The following is a 16,458-nucleotide window of genomic DNA, read 5'->3' on the forward strand; positions in this document are numbered from 1 at the left end:
GCTGCGAAATAAGGAAATTACACATCGTATTTTGCTTATTAATTAATTGATACTTATAACTTTTCTTTTCCTTCTACCAAGAAAAACAAAAAGAATTGGACAATTGGGCTGAGGCAAATAAAGGACCTGGAAGAATTCCCCCGGCGTAAATTGAAAACTGAACGTAACCTGCATGTTTGTTTTTTGACTTTTGATTATCATGAATGAAGGGCAGAGAACTTGGAGGTTCAGGGTCCGTTTGTTTCGGGTGAAAATGTTTTCCAGGAAAATATTTTCCTAATTTCCCGTGTTTGGTTGCACAAAAGTTACTGAAAACATTTTCCTATGTAAAATATTTTCACTCATCTTATGGAAAACAACTTCCCTTCCAAACTTACTGAAGTTGTTTTCCGAAATGCATGCATCTCGCCTGTAGTATGTTCCAAACTTACTAAAAACATCTTGTAGTATGTTCTTATTTTTTTTTAATGTAAACAGGAGGACTCGAACCCAAAACCTCTTCCTTACACTCCCTCCCCCGTACCACCCAACCCTTCCCCTAGTATATTCAAAAAAAAAAAAAAATCTCATCATGCTCATCCTATGCTAGTAATTAATTATGTATAATAGGGACATTCTTTTCTAGAGAAACTTTCAGCAGTGAGAGTGCAAGATATATGTCACAATAAGCATTGCATGTGATTGATATTTGACACTAAATGACCAGCAATTTGTTTATTGCTTAAGGAGATATTTTTTATTCATATATACATTTCTCCAAGATTTTTTAAAGTTAAACAATGAGATAAAATTTCTTATTTTGCATGGGAAGAAGTATGTAGTTATAATGTGTAGAAAGTAAAGATAGAGATAAAAGTGAAAATATTTCAAAAGTTAAACAAACACCAGAAAAATGAAGTAAGAAAATATTTTCAATAAGCTAACCAAACACCTGAAAATGATGAAAGGGAAATGATTTTCATGGAAAATTACTTCCATGGAAAATATTTTCCCAAGGAAAACATTTTACTTCCAACCAAATAGACCCTCAATGTTGTGCATTTGTTGACTTGTAATCCTAGTTGTCATTCTCTCGAGTACCCTGTAGTTCTTCACAAATACTACTAATAACAGAACAGAAGAATGCTACCATAATAACCTAAAGTTGTAACTAACTACCACTCACCACATATCTTTGTAGGGTGGGAGGTCAAGAATTCATATTTTGCCTTTCATCATGTTGTCACTAATATGACTTTTTTTAAATTCATATGAGTGCATCCATAGTTTTCTTAGGAATAGGAGTAGATAGTAACTCTTAAATCCATATGAGTGCATTAGAAGTAGTAATAGATTGTGAGGATTGATAAAAAAAAAAATAAAAAATCTAAAGTTATTGAGGAGGGCTTGAGCTTGAGGACTATTTATGGGGGGAGGAAAGAAGGACTATTATGAAAGAATGCTTCCGTAATAACCTAATGTTGTAGCCAACCATCACTAGAGTAGTAATTGACGCCACTAGGCCTTTGGTAAGTTTTGGTGGTGTGGGAGGTCAAGGGTGGGTTCAACCCTTATCTCCCACCAATTTGTCACTGTATGTGGCGGCCTTAATTGGTTTTTTTCGATGGAGTATGTACTCACATCGAGTCCCCCTCCCCCAACCCCATAGATTGTGCTAGATTAGGTTATAGAAATTCAATCGTTGTGACAAAAAAAAAATAGAGTAGTAGTTGATCATCACATGTCTTTGTGAAGTATGAGATCAATAATTCAAACCTTACCATTCATCACGTTGTCACTAACGTGACTTCTTTTATATTCATATAGGTGCATCCGTCAGTATTGACAAAAGAAAAAAAAAATCTAAAGTTGTCAAATTAGAGAGTGTAATTTGATGAATGATGCTTTCACTTTTTTACATGTGTAGAAAGTCTCAAATTTTCTATCTTTTGGTCATTAGACATAATTGCCCTCGGTGGTACCCTGTTTGTGTCGTTGTCCTCGAGGGCAACCTTGGAATACAACTAATGAAATGAAAAGAACAAATGACGAAGGGGGTGGCTATACGAATAATCCAGACACACGAGAGGAGGAATAGATAAAAGAGGTTGGTGATGAACAATTAGTACTGAGTTGTGGTACTAGAGCACAAGTCAGTCGGAGTTTTGGGATTGCCTTTTTATTTAAACGGAAATTTAGGCGCAAGCAGCGGCTATGATTCTAAGGATTAAGCATGCCCTCACCCACCGTTTCGTTTTGTTGGTTACGAGTACGTCGACAAGGATACCATTTTAGCCCCACCAAAGACCACAAACTGAACAGACAAGAGCCACCCCATAACGCACATCTTTGATTTCGATTACTCGAAGAATAATTCTCAAAACGAAAAGGGTTTTGATTTTGTTGGCTGCAGTTTTTGACTTTGAATAAAAGAAAATTCCCAAGTCTCCATGCATTGAGGGGATGGAAATGGAAAATTCCATGATCATCTTGTCAAGCGAGAAGGGAAAACATGTTAACGTCGTGTGGATTGTCAATTATTTCACTTTATTTACACCTTATTTACACACATTGATTTACTTGCATCATCAACACATTTTTCAATCACCTTTTTATCTCACATATATCATATCAAGAAAGTGTTACAGTACCTTTTCATAAATTATCTCAAATAATTTTCAGTCCAAACACACTGCGGATTGACAGTCAAGAACTAAGGGTCTCAGAATCATCCTGTCAATGTCCTTACAAATTAAATTGAATCTTGGAGGCACCGTCCAAAAGAAATCTTAGAATCTCCCAAAAGAAAGATAAAAATCAAAAAGTTGGATAAAAAGTTTTAGTTTACTATTGTGATGAGCAAATTCAGGAGACATGGTGCAACAAATAAAGATTGAAGCAACCAATTGTGCGAATTTTGTTTTATATTGTTATGATGTAATTCATGAGCGTACATGATAGGGGCTGGGGATTAATTAAATTCGCGGTATACTTTAAAGAAAAATATAAACTTGAGCACACATTAATATAATTTATATCAAGGCTACAAAAGCGAAAGCTCCCAACAAATATTAGCAAGAGACAAGACAACTAGAAATGTGGCATCCAACAACAACATTAGTGATTAGTACTGGTATAATTGTGGAGGGTGTGGGGGTTAGCTTGAGGGTTGGGACCCATCACAGATCCCGTAATTATCGGGGCCATGCCCAGCCACGGCTTCAAGTTTAAAGCCTTAAAACTGTTTATCCGTAGCCGCCAGCCGGCGCCACAAGAGCTGCGCTGCACGCGTATCTCCAGCCACTCATCAGCTACTTTTCTTTTGCCGCTGCACGTCTTTTCTTTTGTTTCCTTCTCTCTTGTACTACTACTACTACTATGGAGTAATTCTTACGATCGCAAATGCAGCATCGATCAATGGGATTGTTATGGTGAAAAAATGGGGTGGGTATGGTAGTTGCCGATATACTACCTTTTTGCCGGCACAGAGAATTGCAACCTAACTTTGACTCGTACAATTTATTCATTAACACGTAACCATGCATGCTACTGCTCTCGGAAAAAACTGAAAAGTTGTCCAATTAAATGTCAATAAGTAAATTGACGTTAATTTAGCATTTCCTCTTTCAGCAGTTCGTTTTCATGATCTTCACTCTTATCACACTTTGAAACTCAATTATTTAATAGCTCTATCCATCACTAATACCTCTAATCATTTTGTGTGGAGACCTGAGACTAGGGCTGCTGTCGAGTTGAATCGAACTCGAGTAGTGCACTATTCGAGCTCGACTCGAGGCAAAATAACTAAACTCGAGCTCGAGCTCGTCAAGCTTTTAAAATTCGAGCTCGATATCAATTTATAGAACTCGAGCTCGAGTTTAATTAAATGTAATCAATTCAAATCAAGCTCAATCGAGCTTATTCGAGCTCAATCAAGCCTAATCAAGCTCAAGTAATAAAAATTAATATTTTATATATAATTTTAAATAAAAGATATTATTGACATTTCATAATAATAAAAATTAAAATATATATTATAAAAAGCTCGATAGAGCTCGTCGAACTTTCGAGTATCATATTTCTAAGCTCGAGCTCGACTCGATAGTTCTAACGAGCGGCTCGAACTCGAGCTCGAGCTTGGTCAGAGCAGAGGTAACTAAATTTTGACCGGCAACAGGCAGCGTGGAATAATGTACGTAAGCTTGTTAATGTTGCTTCAAAGGCTACGGCAAGTACGTAGAAGTTTGGTCCACGTATACAACTGTGGATACTTTTCTTCTTGATGTCCTGCATAGGATAGCTGTATACAAATGATCATTTACAAGTATAGAATCCAAACCACTGAGCCAAAGTTCAGTGTCAACCAAAAAGGGATCAAGTCCCTCTTCGGACGGAAGGTCAGGGAGTTCGAATCCCCATCTGCAGAGCACTTTTTTTGATCTAGTCGGATTCTTATATTTATTAATCTGTTATACACAGTCAAAATAGTGGTTGAATTTACTAGAGCCCATTGATTATCAGAACGAGTTTTCAATCCTCACTCTTTTTTTTTTCGGTTGGATATCCCTTTTCCCTTTTGTCCTTGTAAAATTCGAAGTTTATAAAGTAAAAATTAATTCGTTCATTTATGGCCAGTTGTTAAATTGTTATGTTCATTAATTTCAAATTAACTGTAATTAATTAGTTCCCACTTTAAGCAGCACTGCCATTAACTAACCGGGTAGCTGTTGGTTGAGATGTAATTATGTACAGTAGAAGCAAAAAAAGTACTCCTTTACTACGTAAAATGAAGACAGAAGGGGACGTGCCATTGCCCACACGTAGAAATCGTCTTGTCAACTAATAAGGTAGATCATGCAAGCCAAGGTCGATCACTTTTCTTTTTGGCCCAGTAAAAAGAAAAGTGGAAGTACTGCAAATGCACGAGAGGAGATGATGCAGCACCAGTAGTGTTTATGTTGTTGTCGCATCATCCTCATCTATTGAAAAAGGGGGAAATTTTTTTTTTTTTTTTAAAGGGAATCTAATATTGAACATTCACTTTTCTTCATTTTCAAACCCCCCCATGTGCGCTGCACATCAATATTATGTTATCTTAGTCCCACACACCGCCATAGCTGTGGAGGGTTATTGCTTGAAAAAGAAACCATTTGAAGACTAACTACTGCATCATGCAAACAAAGCCCCCCTTATGATTAAGTTTACGGCATGCCTTTTTCCAACCCCCCAATTCTGAATTTAACGGTAATGCTAATCATTTGATTCTTCCCTCATTGGTCAGACAGGCACTCAAAACTGATCTTTTGGCGCTTCTTTCTTCACGCCCGCCCTTTACTCCTCCTACTTGTTCAAATACTAGTACTGGTTTGGAGGCATAGGTGGGAAATGGCGGTGGCACGAGGTGATCAGTTTTTTTATATTTTCACCAATATCAGTAACCCATAGCCCCAACAGTCACTCACTGCTAAAGGATTGAAGGATTGGATGAATGATTTGAACTCACAAATTATTGTAATGTTTAAAATGTAGTTTGATAATTGGTAAATTATAAATTTAGATGTTTCTTAAGTAATCTAAACAATTGGACGGACGGTTTGAATGGATTTCAAATCCTTTATCAAATTTCACGATCCAAATGAAATCTTATAGTATTTAGCGTGCAAAAGTGAGCTATACATGGAGGTACAACATTTCTTAAGAATGAACAAGTAATGATGCTGCTTCATTACTCCTGAATGTGGAAGGTATTACTCCATCATGCTACCTCCCAAAGCTATTGCCACCAAAGCTAGAAAGGGCATTCAACTTTTAAGCTATTGCCACAATAGAGTCAAAGGAAAACCAGAAGCTCCTTTCCCGTCAGAGCAAAATTAAAAAAGGAACGACTTAAAGTTAAAGCTTGCTTGCATTTCAATGTGACCAGGCAATAGAATATCGACACATTTTCTGTTTTTTTTTTTTTTTTTTCTTATTGTGTAATTTTAGTGGACCAATTAGTTTTTTTTTTCATTCTAGTGATCCCCATAAGCCAAAAGAACAGGATCGAAAAACAAAGACACAAGTTTGACCAAACGTTGTAGCCTCGTGAGTTGTGAATGAATGACACAGACGACATCAGGATAATGGCTGACATGCAGTGCTCTATTCTCTTTTCTTTTCTTTTCTTTTATTTAAAAAATTAAAATAAAATAATGAAAACATTTCTTGGTAGTCGAATGCATGCGAACTGCATTTGGCCATAGTTAGAATCGTGAGTGATGAGATGAAAAGCGTTTGTGCTTGACATTGATTTTTAACTGAAACTTTGTAGCTTATCGTTTGGAAGATTTCGGGGGTTAAAGTAGACTGCAATTCTCTCTATTGTCAAGGTCTGGAGTCAAATTCCAATTCGTTTCTTTCCTCTGGAGTTTCTTCTCTATCTCTCTCTCTCTCACTTTAGCTTAACTTGACCTTTATGATTTGGAAGTTTTTGCTTCAGCACCTCCCACTTTTTAAATTATTCAAAAAAAAGAAAAGGTGCACGATTCGGCCGTCGATGATGATTTTGTTCTGTGTTTTTTTCCTTCTAGACTAGAAAAACATATATAGTACGAGTAACTGAAAGATCAATTTAACTTCAAATGGAGGCAAGCATGCATGAGCTGGTGGTGGTCCTCATGTAATTAATGGTTAGTCGTCGTACGTAATTGGGGATTGGAATTTAATAGACGGCCTCCGAAGAAGTTTAATATGATAAGCCCGGGTCAGGTTCTGTCATCCTTGGCCTTGGGACAAAAGGAAAAGGAGGCCATTTCTTGGATTAAAAGCTTTCCTACTTTAATTTATACTTGTCACAATTCTCGTCTTTCACTCTATAGAGTTTATAAAGAGTTGAGTGCAACATAAATATATGAATAGTAGTGAGTATTTCAGAACAAAGAAACCTCGAAACCTCAAATGCCGGCAACTTTTGAGGTCCTCTCAGGGACTTATAAACCCAAACCCAAATCCCCCAGAACCGATGTGGGATGGCAACCTCACAAGGACAAGCCAGTAAGGCCGCTGCTACTAAGAAGTAAAGACCCCTCACGACACTCAGTATGCTATCCCTGCAGGAATTTGCCTCTTAACCTTCATTATCAGATTGCTCAATTCAACTGCTACTGCTGCATCTACGCTATTCGATGAACATTTGCCCTGCTCATCTCCTTCAATCTCGACCTTATGTATCTATTATTTATTTATTTATTTTAACTACTCAAGTGCTAAAACCTGATGGTGCAAAAGAAGTCCAGCATGACCATTCTTATCGGCAACTGCAAGTAATGCTCATCTGCACCAACCCGCGGAGTCACACATGGAATTTTGGTTTGCAAATAAAAATTTTCTGCAAGTAAACATGATGGTTATATTTTTGCTGCAAAATTGGCTCATATCACATGCTCTGTCGTCTCATTTTCGCTTTCTTGATTGAGAAACTGAGCAAGGGAAGATGGGTAAAGGTCAAATTGGCAAATGGAAGCAAGTGTAGAAGTGGACGAATGTTCGCACACCCGCTTGCATGTGAATTCAGAAAATTTTCAATTCCTAATTAATTCTTTTGGTTTCTTTTTTTAAAAAAAAAAAAAAAAATTTCTTTTGGTTTATTATATCATATACATCAATTCCATTCTTATCAATCATCCTTCCCTCCCCATGTGATACTCCAACATCCATCCTCAATATAAAATCTATCAGCAAATCATCTAATTTGTCAAATTCGGGTGTCGTGGCCCCCTTTGGTTACCCCACTTCCACCTCCCTCTTCTTGACACCTTCTTCCTTCTTTTTTTTTTTTTTTTTTTTTCATATTATGTCGTTGTAGCATCAATTTTTCTGTTTTATGTATTTCAGGATTATTCTTCCTCACTTCATTTCGTCTTCTTCCTCTCTTTATTTTTCCTAGTGTGATATATATCTGCATTATATATATCTTCGTCCACACATTTTTCAGAAAATTCCCATTTCACATGTTGTGAAAATCTCAGAAGTCAACGCTCAATGAAGTCTTAATTAGAGACAGAAAAATTCCCATTTTAAGTTTAATCTCTCCAACAAAAAAAAAAAATTGATATTCGTACATTCATTTTAGTATTCAACACTCCAATTCACTCGATGAATAATACAGTACGTCTCTAAGGAGTGCCAGAAACTAACTGAAGAGGTCCAAATATCAATTCCCCTCAGAAATGGGCATATTCAAGGAAGATGAATGCATTGCTATTTGCGAGTGGATATGAATGTTCGACCTGAAAATCAAAAGACTCGTCGAAGCCGTGAGGCCTCAGGCTCACACAATGACACTACTGTAGTTTGCCTTGGTCGGGAGTGTTTGAATTGACGGATCAGAAGACAGAACGGCGAACCCGTTCGGTTACAGATGTCTCAGCATGACCCCACTCACTCCATCTCTTACTCCATCGGATTTCACAGCCAAGTTTCCCAATTTCAGATTGGATATAAGAAAGGAAAGCCTACGGCCCCCACCTTTAGCAGCTACTTTGACTCGCCACTGTGCTTCGTCTGCTCCACTCGGATGCCTGCCTTCTGGAAAATTTAATTTGTGATTCGTGATGGTCATTCCTGCTTCCAGAAGAGTTACTAATTTGAGACCTTATAAGTTCGGGCATTCGAGAATGTGAGAAAAAAAAAAAAAGAGCACTCGTGAGTTATTAAATTCTAAAGTTACAGAAAATTAATAGACATCCTTTGACAGAAGCTACACGCTACTTGCAGTGCTCCTCCAATCCAAACTCGATGAAATTAATGAGCGCGAGGATAAATGCTTATTATTTGCTTTTGGTTGTGGTGGTGAGTTGGGAATTAGACTATTTGGTGAGCACAGAAGGGGCAATGCAGCTTTTATGCTTCTATTCTATCAAATGTACCTTACTTATAGGCTTCATTCATCAGCCAGCGCACTGAGGCAACCATCTCATTTTATGAAATACCAATGTACCATCTTTCCTTAGAAATTAATTCGTTATATATCCTTAAACAGATCCCCTACTGCCACTTAGCCACGGGTTTGTTTGGATTGTGAATTATTAGAGATATTTTTACTGTAGCACTTTTTTGTGATGTGATGTATGTGAGATAAAAAGGTAATTGGGAAGATAAAAAGGTGCGTTGAAAATTGTAATGATGATGTAAGCAAATATATTTTGGCAAATAAACCGCAATGGGTTCTGTAGCGGTTATTCTGTAGCCGGTCCTTTATGACACCACAAGAATTAGCAATAATAGGGACCATTTGCATATGTTGCAAGGGCGCACTGGTCCTAAATGGGACATTGCCTCTGAGGACGACAGAAATGGCCTTCAACTTTAAGCAAAGCATTTAAGTTTAAAAAAAAAAAAAAAAGGGAACCATTTAAGTTTCTAGAGCAAGCAAAGCTGACACCAACCCCTCTTCACTCGGACACTTCAGTACTCCTTTTCTTTTTCAAGTCATCGAGACAAAACAAACACACTCATCGATACTTCTTCATTACAATAATGTGAACACACACAGTCACACACTGGCGCTGCCATGATTACCCGAAAAGAGAAGCTGAGTACCAACAGCAACAACTACCATTTTAACTAACCCCCATTGAAATAATAATAACACCTCAAAAAGGCTAAATTCTTGTCCTCTAAATTGAAATGTGCAGAGGACCAATGTTTAATTTAGGTCAACATGGGAAACGTGGCAACTGTGATCATGTCTAGTAATGAAATTAAGGTCAGTGAACTCATTATCCTCACATGCAGAAGAAGAAGAGCCAGTGGTCCATGCACCCACCCCATCTCTCAGGCTCAGCAGCTAATTTTTTCAGTTGATTAAGTAGGAATCGGATGTTTAACCAACCTGAAATAAACAACTACTGCTCTTCCTAGTACTTGTACGCGCTCTTCTTACTTAATTCTGGCACCTAATCGGAACTTTATCATCATATATAATATAGGTGCTTCTTGTTTGGGTTCCCCGTACGAAGATGCGTATATTTGGCTAATCTGTAAGAACAGCTTCAAATGTAGGTTATACAAATGTATCGTTGCTGACAAAAAAAAAAAAAAATTACAAAATTTTCCTCAAGTCAAGTGATGCAGTTATTTAAAAGCTGGAAATAAATATCGAACCGCGAGACTAGCATAAATTATTTACGAACTCATAAATAGGACAGATATCTTGTAATCTGCAAGGAGATTCAAAAGACAAGTTATATACAAAAAAAAATATTTTTCTGGCGGATAGTGATGAGCCCATGATCAATTTGTATTTAAATAATATTTTAAATAATAAAAAAAAAAAAAAGAGAATAAAATCGTCTATTCTCTCAAACTTCAGAAAGGACGTACAACTGATTTTAACTCAAGTTCAATATTTATACCTCTTTTATTTTTCCTTTTTTTTTTGTATAATAAAACCAATTGTCGTACCTCTTAATTGTCTTGTAGATATTGAGTCTAGTAGTAATACTTACTTTCTGCTGACGTACTACTATTTGTCGAAGATTGTGTTTGGATTGCATTTTTCATAATTTTTCATGAAAAAAATACTGTAGCGATTTGATGTATGTGAGGAAAAAAGGTAATAAGGAAATGCGATCACGAAAAACGACATAATTTTTTGACGAAAAATAGCAATCCAAACAAGGTGTTTCGGTGTATTTTTCAAAGTTGCCCTGCAGGATCAAATTTTACCTCAACGTTCATTTCTAGCAAAGAACTTCCGGAACGGAATGGTAATTACGAATTTGACGACAATCATCGAAATTCATACATTTCTAAAAGGAACTTCCGGAGCCGAATGGTAACTATTACTGTAACACCCAAGCCAAGGCACCGCCATAATACTCGAAGTTTTAACCGCTCAAAAGCATAGATAAATTGTATTACTCATTTCTGCAAGGCCGCCACCACCAGCAATGTTCAAAGCATAGGCAACCAGTTGGTACTGCAAACTTAAAAATGGCGGAGAGATACAGCAGCTAAATTTGCACTTTTACAGAAATTTATTTGGCATATTACAAACTTGCATATTAAAATTACAGAAATTTATTTGGCATATTAAAAACTTGCATACTAAAATTACAGGTAGAGCAGCTAAGTTGGGTCTCTGGAAATCAGTTTCTCCCACAAGAATGATAGTATAAAACATCGTGCCTTCCAACTAACTGATTCCGACTCGAAACAGCATTGCATCCGGAGAGAGCTCCACTGCTGTCACTTTCTAGTATCTATACCGGGCTCGAGTAAAGGATCGTGTCGAGCGGTATTCCGTTAATGGGTCTTCTCTAGATCGGTACTTGTATCGTCGGCCAACAGGAAGGTAACAATCACGTTCTGGCGACAAATTTTGAATGTAAACAGGATCACGGTACGATTGACGTTCTCTGTACAAGATGTAAGGATCATCCATGGCAATGTCATCACGATGCCTTGCTTCCAGCTTTAATGGCCTCGCGTTAAGATGCTCCACTACCCCATCCCACCCATGATTCTCACGATGATCCAAAAGAGTGTCCTGCCTGTAAACATCCGGAGACTGCAGTGGTGATTGTCTGGAACGCTCCCGCCTGTAAGAATCACGAGAATCCAAGAGTGGTTGTCCATAAGGCTCCCACCTGTAAGCATCCCGGCACTCCAGCGGTCGTCGTCTGTAGGAATCACGATGCTCTGACAACAGGTTCTGCCTGTAAGCATCTCTTTCAGTAGTCCTGTCATAGGCATATAATGGAGCAGCGGCTGGCGGAAGTAAAGGAGCAAATCGGTGCACTGGGTCCAGCGGAGATGCAATTACTTCCCTTTGACGAATACCAGGATATTGACGCTTCTCATCTAAGGCAGAGCGCCTCTCTTCATCTATGTCTAGAACTCTAAGCCTATCCCGACCTATCGATGCATAAGTCCTCTCCTTGAAACCCCTATCCAAACCTTTGGACCTGGGGCGTTTGCTCACAGCAACAAAAAGCTTGCACAATTTCCTCACCTATCATGGCATGTATGAAGCGATGGAGCTCATCACATAATAGATTGCCAGTTCAAGGGGCAGGAGAACAAATCCAGTTGCACAAATGACAGAAAAATCTCAAACTAATCAAAGTCAATTAAGAGCAACAAAATTGCAATTTATGTGAATCAGAAAAGATTTTATTCCTCTTTCTGTTTTCTACTAAGCCTTTGCTGATTCACGTAGCTGATTTGCAGACTAAGCATTTAAAGATGACCATTACTGGTTACTCAATGAAAATTTGAGTTTTTCCCTTGCCTTTCTCCATTACCCCCATCTTTCTCCCTCTTCCCTATCTTCTCCTTTCTCCAGTTTTGTTTCTCATTTTATTAAGCATCATAATACCAGTATAACACTACAAGACATGGGTAAATACCTTGACAGATTATACGGGTTCATGCTTCACATATAATGGCTGAAAGTTGAAACAAAACCTCAACTTACCTGCTCAGATTTCAACTGGCAGTCAAACTTGGTCCTTGTGAAATAATTTTCTTTAATAACCTTCTTAAACTTGTCCTCTGCCAATGGTATGCAATCCTCCATAACAATAAAGCGAACCTGGTACACTTTCAGTTATGAATAGAAGGTTGTTCTGGGATTATGGCTACTGGCTCTAAATTTTGGGTTTTCAGCATTATCAAGCAAATTTACCAACAGTAAAATTACATGTAAAACTGTCCAAAATGTTCAGCAAATACACCCTGAAAATTGTTTAGAATGACAACTACTCTTTCCACTATCCATTTCAGCATTCAAACATTACAAACTTCACTAAATCATCCTATCAGTGATATCTGCATTATCCAAAAACTGGCATCTTAGAATTCATAGCAGCTATTCTAACAACCAACAATCTGAAACACAACTAACAGAGCCAACTCTAGGATTAAAAGTGCTAAAGGCTCTTCATTTTAGCAATTCATAGCACATAAGACTAAAGAGGGGCATCAGAAGGGCAACAGTTTTCAGAAGTATTCAGTTAAATGCAAAACATCAAAGTCTGGATTTCAAATGTTCATTCTCCAAGGCAAAAGCCAGGCAACTTGATGTCGGGACCAAAAAGAGAACTGCGACCAAGAATTGGTTTAGATTCAGTGCTATTCAGTAACGTTGAAAATAACAACATCGATCAAGACAAAAGGATCATAGTGGATAAAGAGATTTGGGATTTATGACAAGAAATGTTGGTACAAAAGCATGTGCAGGAGCATCTCTAAAAGTTTTTTGATATAAAAGCCAAATCAGAGAGAATAACAACACAATTACCAGCTTGAGGTAGGTCACTCATCAGCCGAATTTCACAGCATCAGCCAATCAATCATTTACAAAGGAAGCAAATGAAACACTTTACAAAAAAATTGACATCAAACAGTATTCTTGCCATATAAAACACTCTATCGTTGTTAAATTGATATAAAAGAGCTATGATTTCCATTCATCGGTTTACATCTACATTCGCACAAAACAACTCTCTTGGCATTCACCCCCCCCCCCATTAAAGGTGCAAATAGTCAAGCACGAATACTGCTATCCTCAGGCTAGACATCTCAATGAACCTATCCAAAAACTCACCAATTTTAGCACATACAGGTTCGAACTCGACTCTAGTCCTACTCCTTGATTAGCACATACAGGTTCGAATTTGAACTCTTTGTTTTAAACCCGAAACCAATGCAAAATCAGTGCATATGCCAATCAGTTGGCCAAAAGAAAGGTAAGAGCAAAAATATGAGCCCCATCTACATTTTTTAAAGTTGAATACACAATTTGTGGAAAACAGAAGCATCAGTTAATTAACTAAATAAAGAATTCAAATTGGTTAAAGAAGAACTGAACACAATATGTTAAAATGAAATGATATGGCTTATAAATCTTAACACACTGTAAAATATCAACCATGTGCAGAAAATTCTAGACAAGCTAAACTTCCAATGTGTTTGAAAGGCTTAGTCAAGCTAGTGATGGACGGTGCCTGATGGTATCTCAGAGACTTCTGGATCTTGTGGGAGAAAAAGTGAAAAAGCAATTTAGATGGAAATGCGGGGAGAATGGTTGAACAAAGAACAGCTGTACGCTGGAAAGGCAGTAAGTTTAAGTGCAAGGGTCAACAATCACGAATTATTCAGGGACAGTGCCTATACTTGCCATATGTTTGACAAGGCTCATTCAAGCTAGTGATTAACAGTGCCACATGCTTTAACAGGGACTTATGGATCTTTTCCGAACAATAGTAAAAAAGCGACAGGGACTTTTAAGTGCAATGTCAACATTGTGGTCAGTGATAAAGGGAGGAAACAAGAAAAATTATGGATTTTTCGGCAAATATACACCTTCTCCTGCTAAAGAGCATTAAATTCATCCAAGTCATCCAATTGTCACTGACCAACAAACTCATCACAGTATATACGCGTAAACAGCATGCAAAAAAGAGCAAAGTCAAGATTATTCAGCTATGTCTCACATCAGAGTTCAAAAGTATAACCAAACCTGAGATGGAAACTGGGACTTGAATGCCTTTGGTTCAATGTTATAGCCCCCAGGTCCTGCAGCTTTATAGATCCCATACATCAATTTTAGATCAACATCATACAAAAAAAGCCTCATCCCTTTATATACTTTTTCTACTATATCTCGTTTATTAGCAGGTAGACCAAGAACCTTATATCGATAACAGTCCCTTTTTGTCTTAGAGCTGCACATGAATATCATTCCCATGCTCGCAGCCTTCTTCAAAGTCTTTTTCTTGCCTGATGGTTTGAGCTTATCCTTGGATTTAGAGGCCACTTTCTCGGCGTTCCCTTCTTTAACCTTCCTTCTATTCCTTTTCCTCGATTTCTTACCCTTCTTATTTGCACTTCCTTCACCTTTCTCTTCAATCTCTGCTTTTGCACTCTTTCCGTCTTCTCTCACAATTGGAACATTGTGTTCACCTCCTTCAAACTTAGCTTCACGTTTAGAAGTCAATTTACCCAATTCCCCATTTACCACCTTATTCCTTCCATTCTTGTTCCCGACCTTCTTCATCTTTGGGTCCAAGCTACAGCACTCTTTTTCTTTATTCTCACTTTCTTCACCAGTTGTACTCTTGTTGTTATCTTTAACTTCACATATGTCATTTTCTTTATTTTCTATCTCACTTCCTTCCTCCATCAAATAATCATCATCATTATCATCATAATCATAATCAACATCATCGTCCTCCTCATCCTCATCATCATAAAGCTCTTCACCCTTTCCCACTTCTTCATTCACGTTCTCTTCATCTTTGCTCTCACTTTCTAGTTCATCCAACGTATTCTCCACCTTATGCTCACTTTGAGGAACAATCTCAGTTGGCATTACATCCATCCCCACTGGATGATTGGACAATTCAGCTCCCACTAAAGTGGTTTCAGCAGCAACATTATCTTCAGCACTCAAATTCGAGGTCGAAACATTGACCTCACTTACTTGGTGCACCATCTTCAACCTGTATGTATGAAGCAAAACAAAATATATTTATCACTAAGCCTGCAGTCTATCAAAAGTAGAATATCCTCAAAAACCCTATAGCATCATCAGAATAGCATGCATCTAGAATTCAACCAGAAAGCCAAGTAATTTAGTTGCTCTTTCTTTTTGGCCGAAGGAATGCTCGGATTTAATTTTCGATAAAATTCAATATAGTTACCAAAATTTTTCTAAAAATCAAGCTTTTCTTCATTATCTGGTAAAATTAACAGCTTCGACACAGAGAAACAAAAGAAAGGCAATAGCCCAGACTAAGTTACACTTAGCTGCTAATCTGATCAGCCTAATCTCCACACCAGACATTGAAACAAATAAATTACTAAACAACCACTAGTCAGAAAGTTGAAGCTTTTGCTAATTTAAAATCAGAAAGTTCTTCTGCGAAACGAAAATTGGAGCCAAATGGAAGATGATGAACTAACCTGGCGGAATTATTATTATCTTCTGACAGAAGAATGCTAGGTCACTGATCTCCAACCTCTGAAACAGTTTGCTGATCAGGGCATGTAAGTATCGGATTAGAGCGTTAGATTTGTCCCTTACGTGTATTTTACTTTTTCCTTTTATACCCAATGAGATGAGAGAAGGGAAAAGGAAATAAAGCAGATAAAATTGGTCCACGGCTCAGTCGGTCGGAAGAATAGCACATCAGGCCCACTGGTGCACCTCTTTTATTTATTTACATTTGGGATTCTATTATCGTTATTAATTTAGGCCTTGTTTTTCTTGTAGTACACTATATTCCTTTTTCAGGTACAATAAATTTTTCCTTTTTTTTTTTTTTTTGGTAGGGGGCATAGCTTATATATATATATATATATATATATATTTGAGCCAAACCTGGATTGTCCTGTACTATAGAGCAAAAGATCTTAAACAAAATATCTCTTGTTTTTAATGTAAAAGGTGAGTGGGAATTCTCCAATTTAAAAACCCCTTCTTGATGAGAA

The 16,458-nt window shown here is 37.4% G+C and overlaps 1 protein-coding gene across 1 annotated transcript; it reads right to left on the reverse strand.

Annotated features, from left to right (window-relative positions):
- Nucleotides 1-10,965: 10,965 nt before the first annotated feature.
- Nucleotides 10,966-16,155, reverse strand: LOC113709847 (uncharacterized). Its single transcript, XM_027232703.2, has 4 exons — nt 15,931-16,155; nt 14,486-15,467; nt 12,440-12,556; nt 10,966-11,974 (listed from the first exon to the last, which is right to left on the reverse strand). Exons 2-4 carry the CDS (start codon nt 15,458-15,460, stop codon nt 11,216-11,218), a joined length of 1,851 nt encoding a protein of 616 aa, XP_027088504.1. The 5' UTR covers nt 15,461-15,467; nt 15,931-16,155; the 3' UTR covers nt 10,966-11,215.
- Nucleotides 16,156-16,458: the final 303 nt, after the last annotated feature.

This window comes from Coffea arabica, chromosome 1e (assembly GCF_036785885.1).
Source record: "Coffea arabica cultivar ET-39 chromosome 1e, Coffea Arabica ET-39 HiFi, whole genome shotgun sequence".
Classification (NCBI taxonomy): Eukaryota; Viridiplantae; Streptophyta; class Magnoliopsida; order Gentianales; family Rubiaceae; genus Coffea; species Coffea arabica.

What these genes read in the sequence shown, in the direction of transcription:
- LOC113709847 (XM_027232703.2), bottom strand. Translation starts at nt 15,460, where the DNA reads ATGGTGCACCAAGTAAGTGAGGTCAATGTTTCGACCTCGAATTTGAGT. An exon ending in AGTCCCAGTTTCCATCTCAG is followed by an intron (nt 12,557 to 14,485) that starts GTTTGGTTATAC and finishes AAAGTGTACCAG; the next exon opens with GTTCGCTTTATTGTTATGGA. An exon ending in GCCAGTTGAAATCTGAGCAG is followed by an intron (nt 11,975 to 12,439) that starts GTAAGTTGAGGT and finishes ATGCCATGATAG; the next exon opens with GTGAGGAAATTGTGCAAGCT.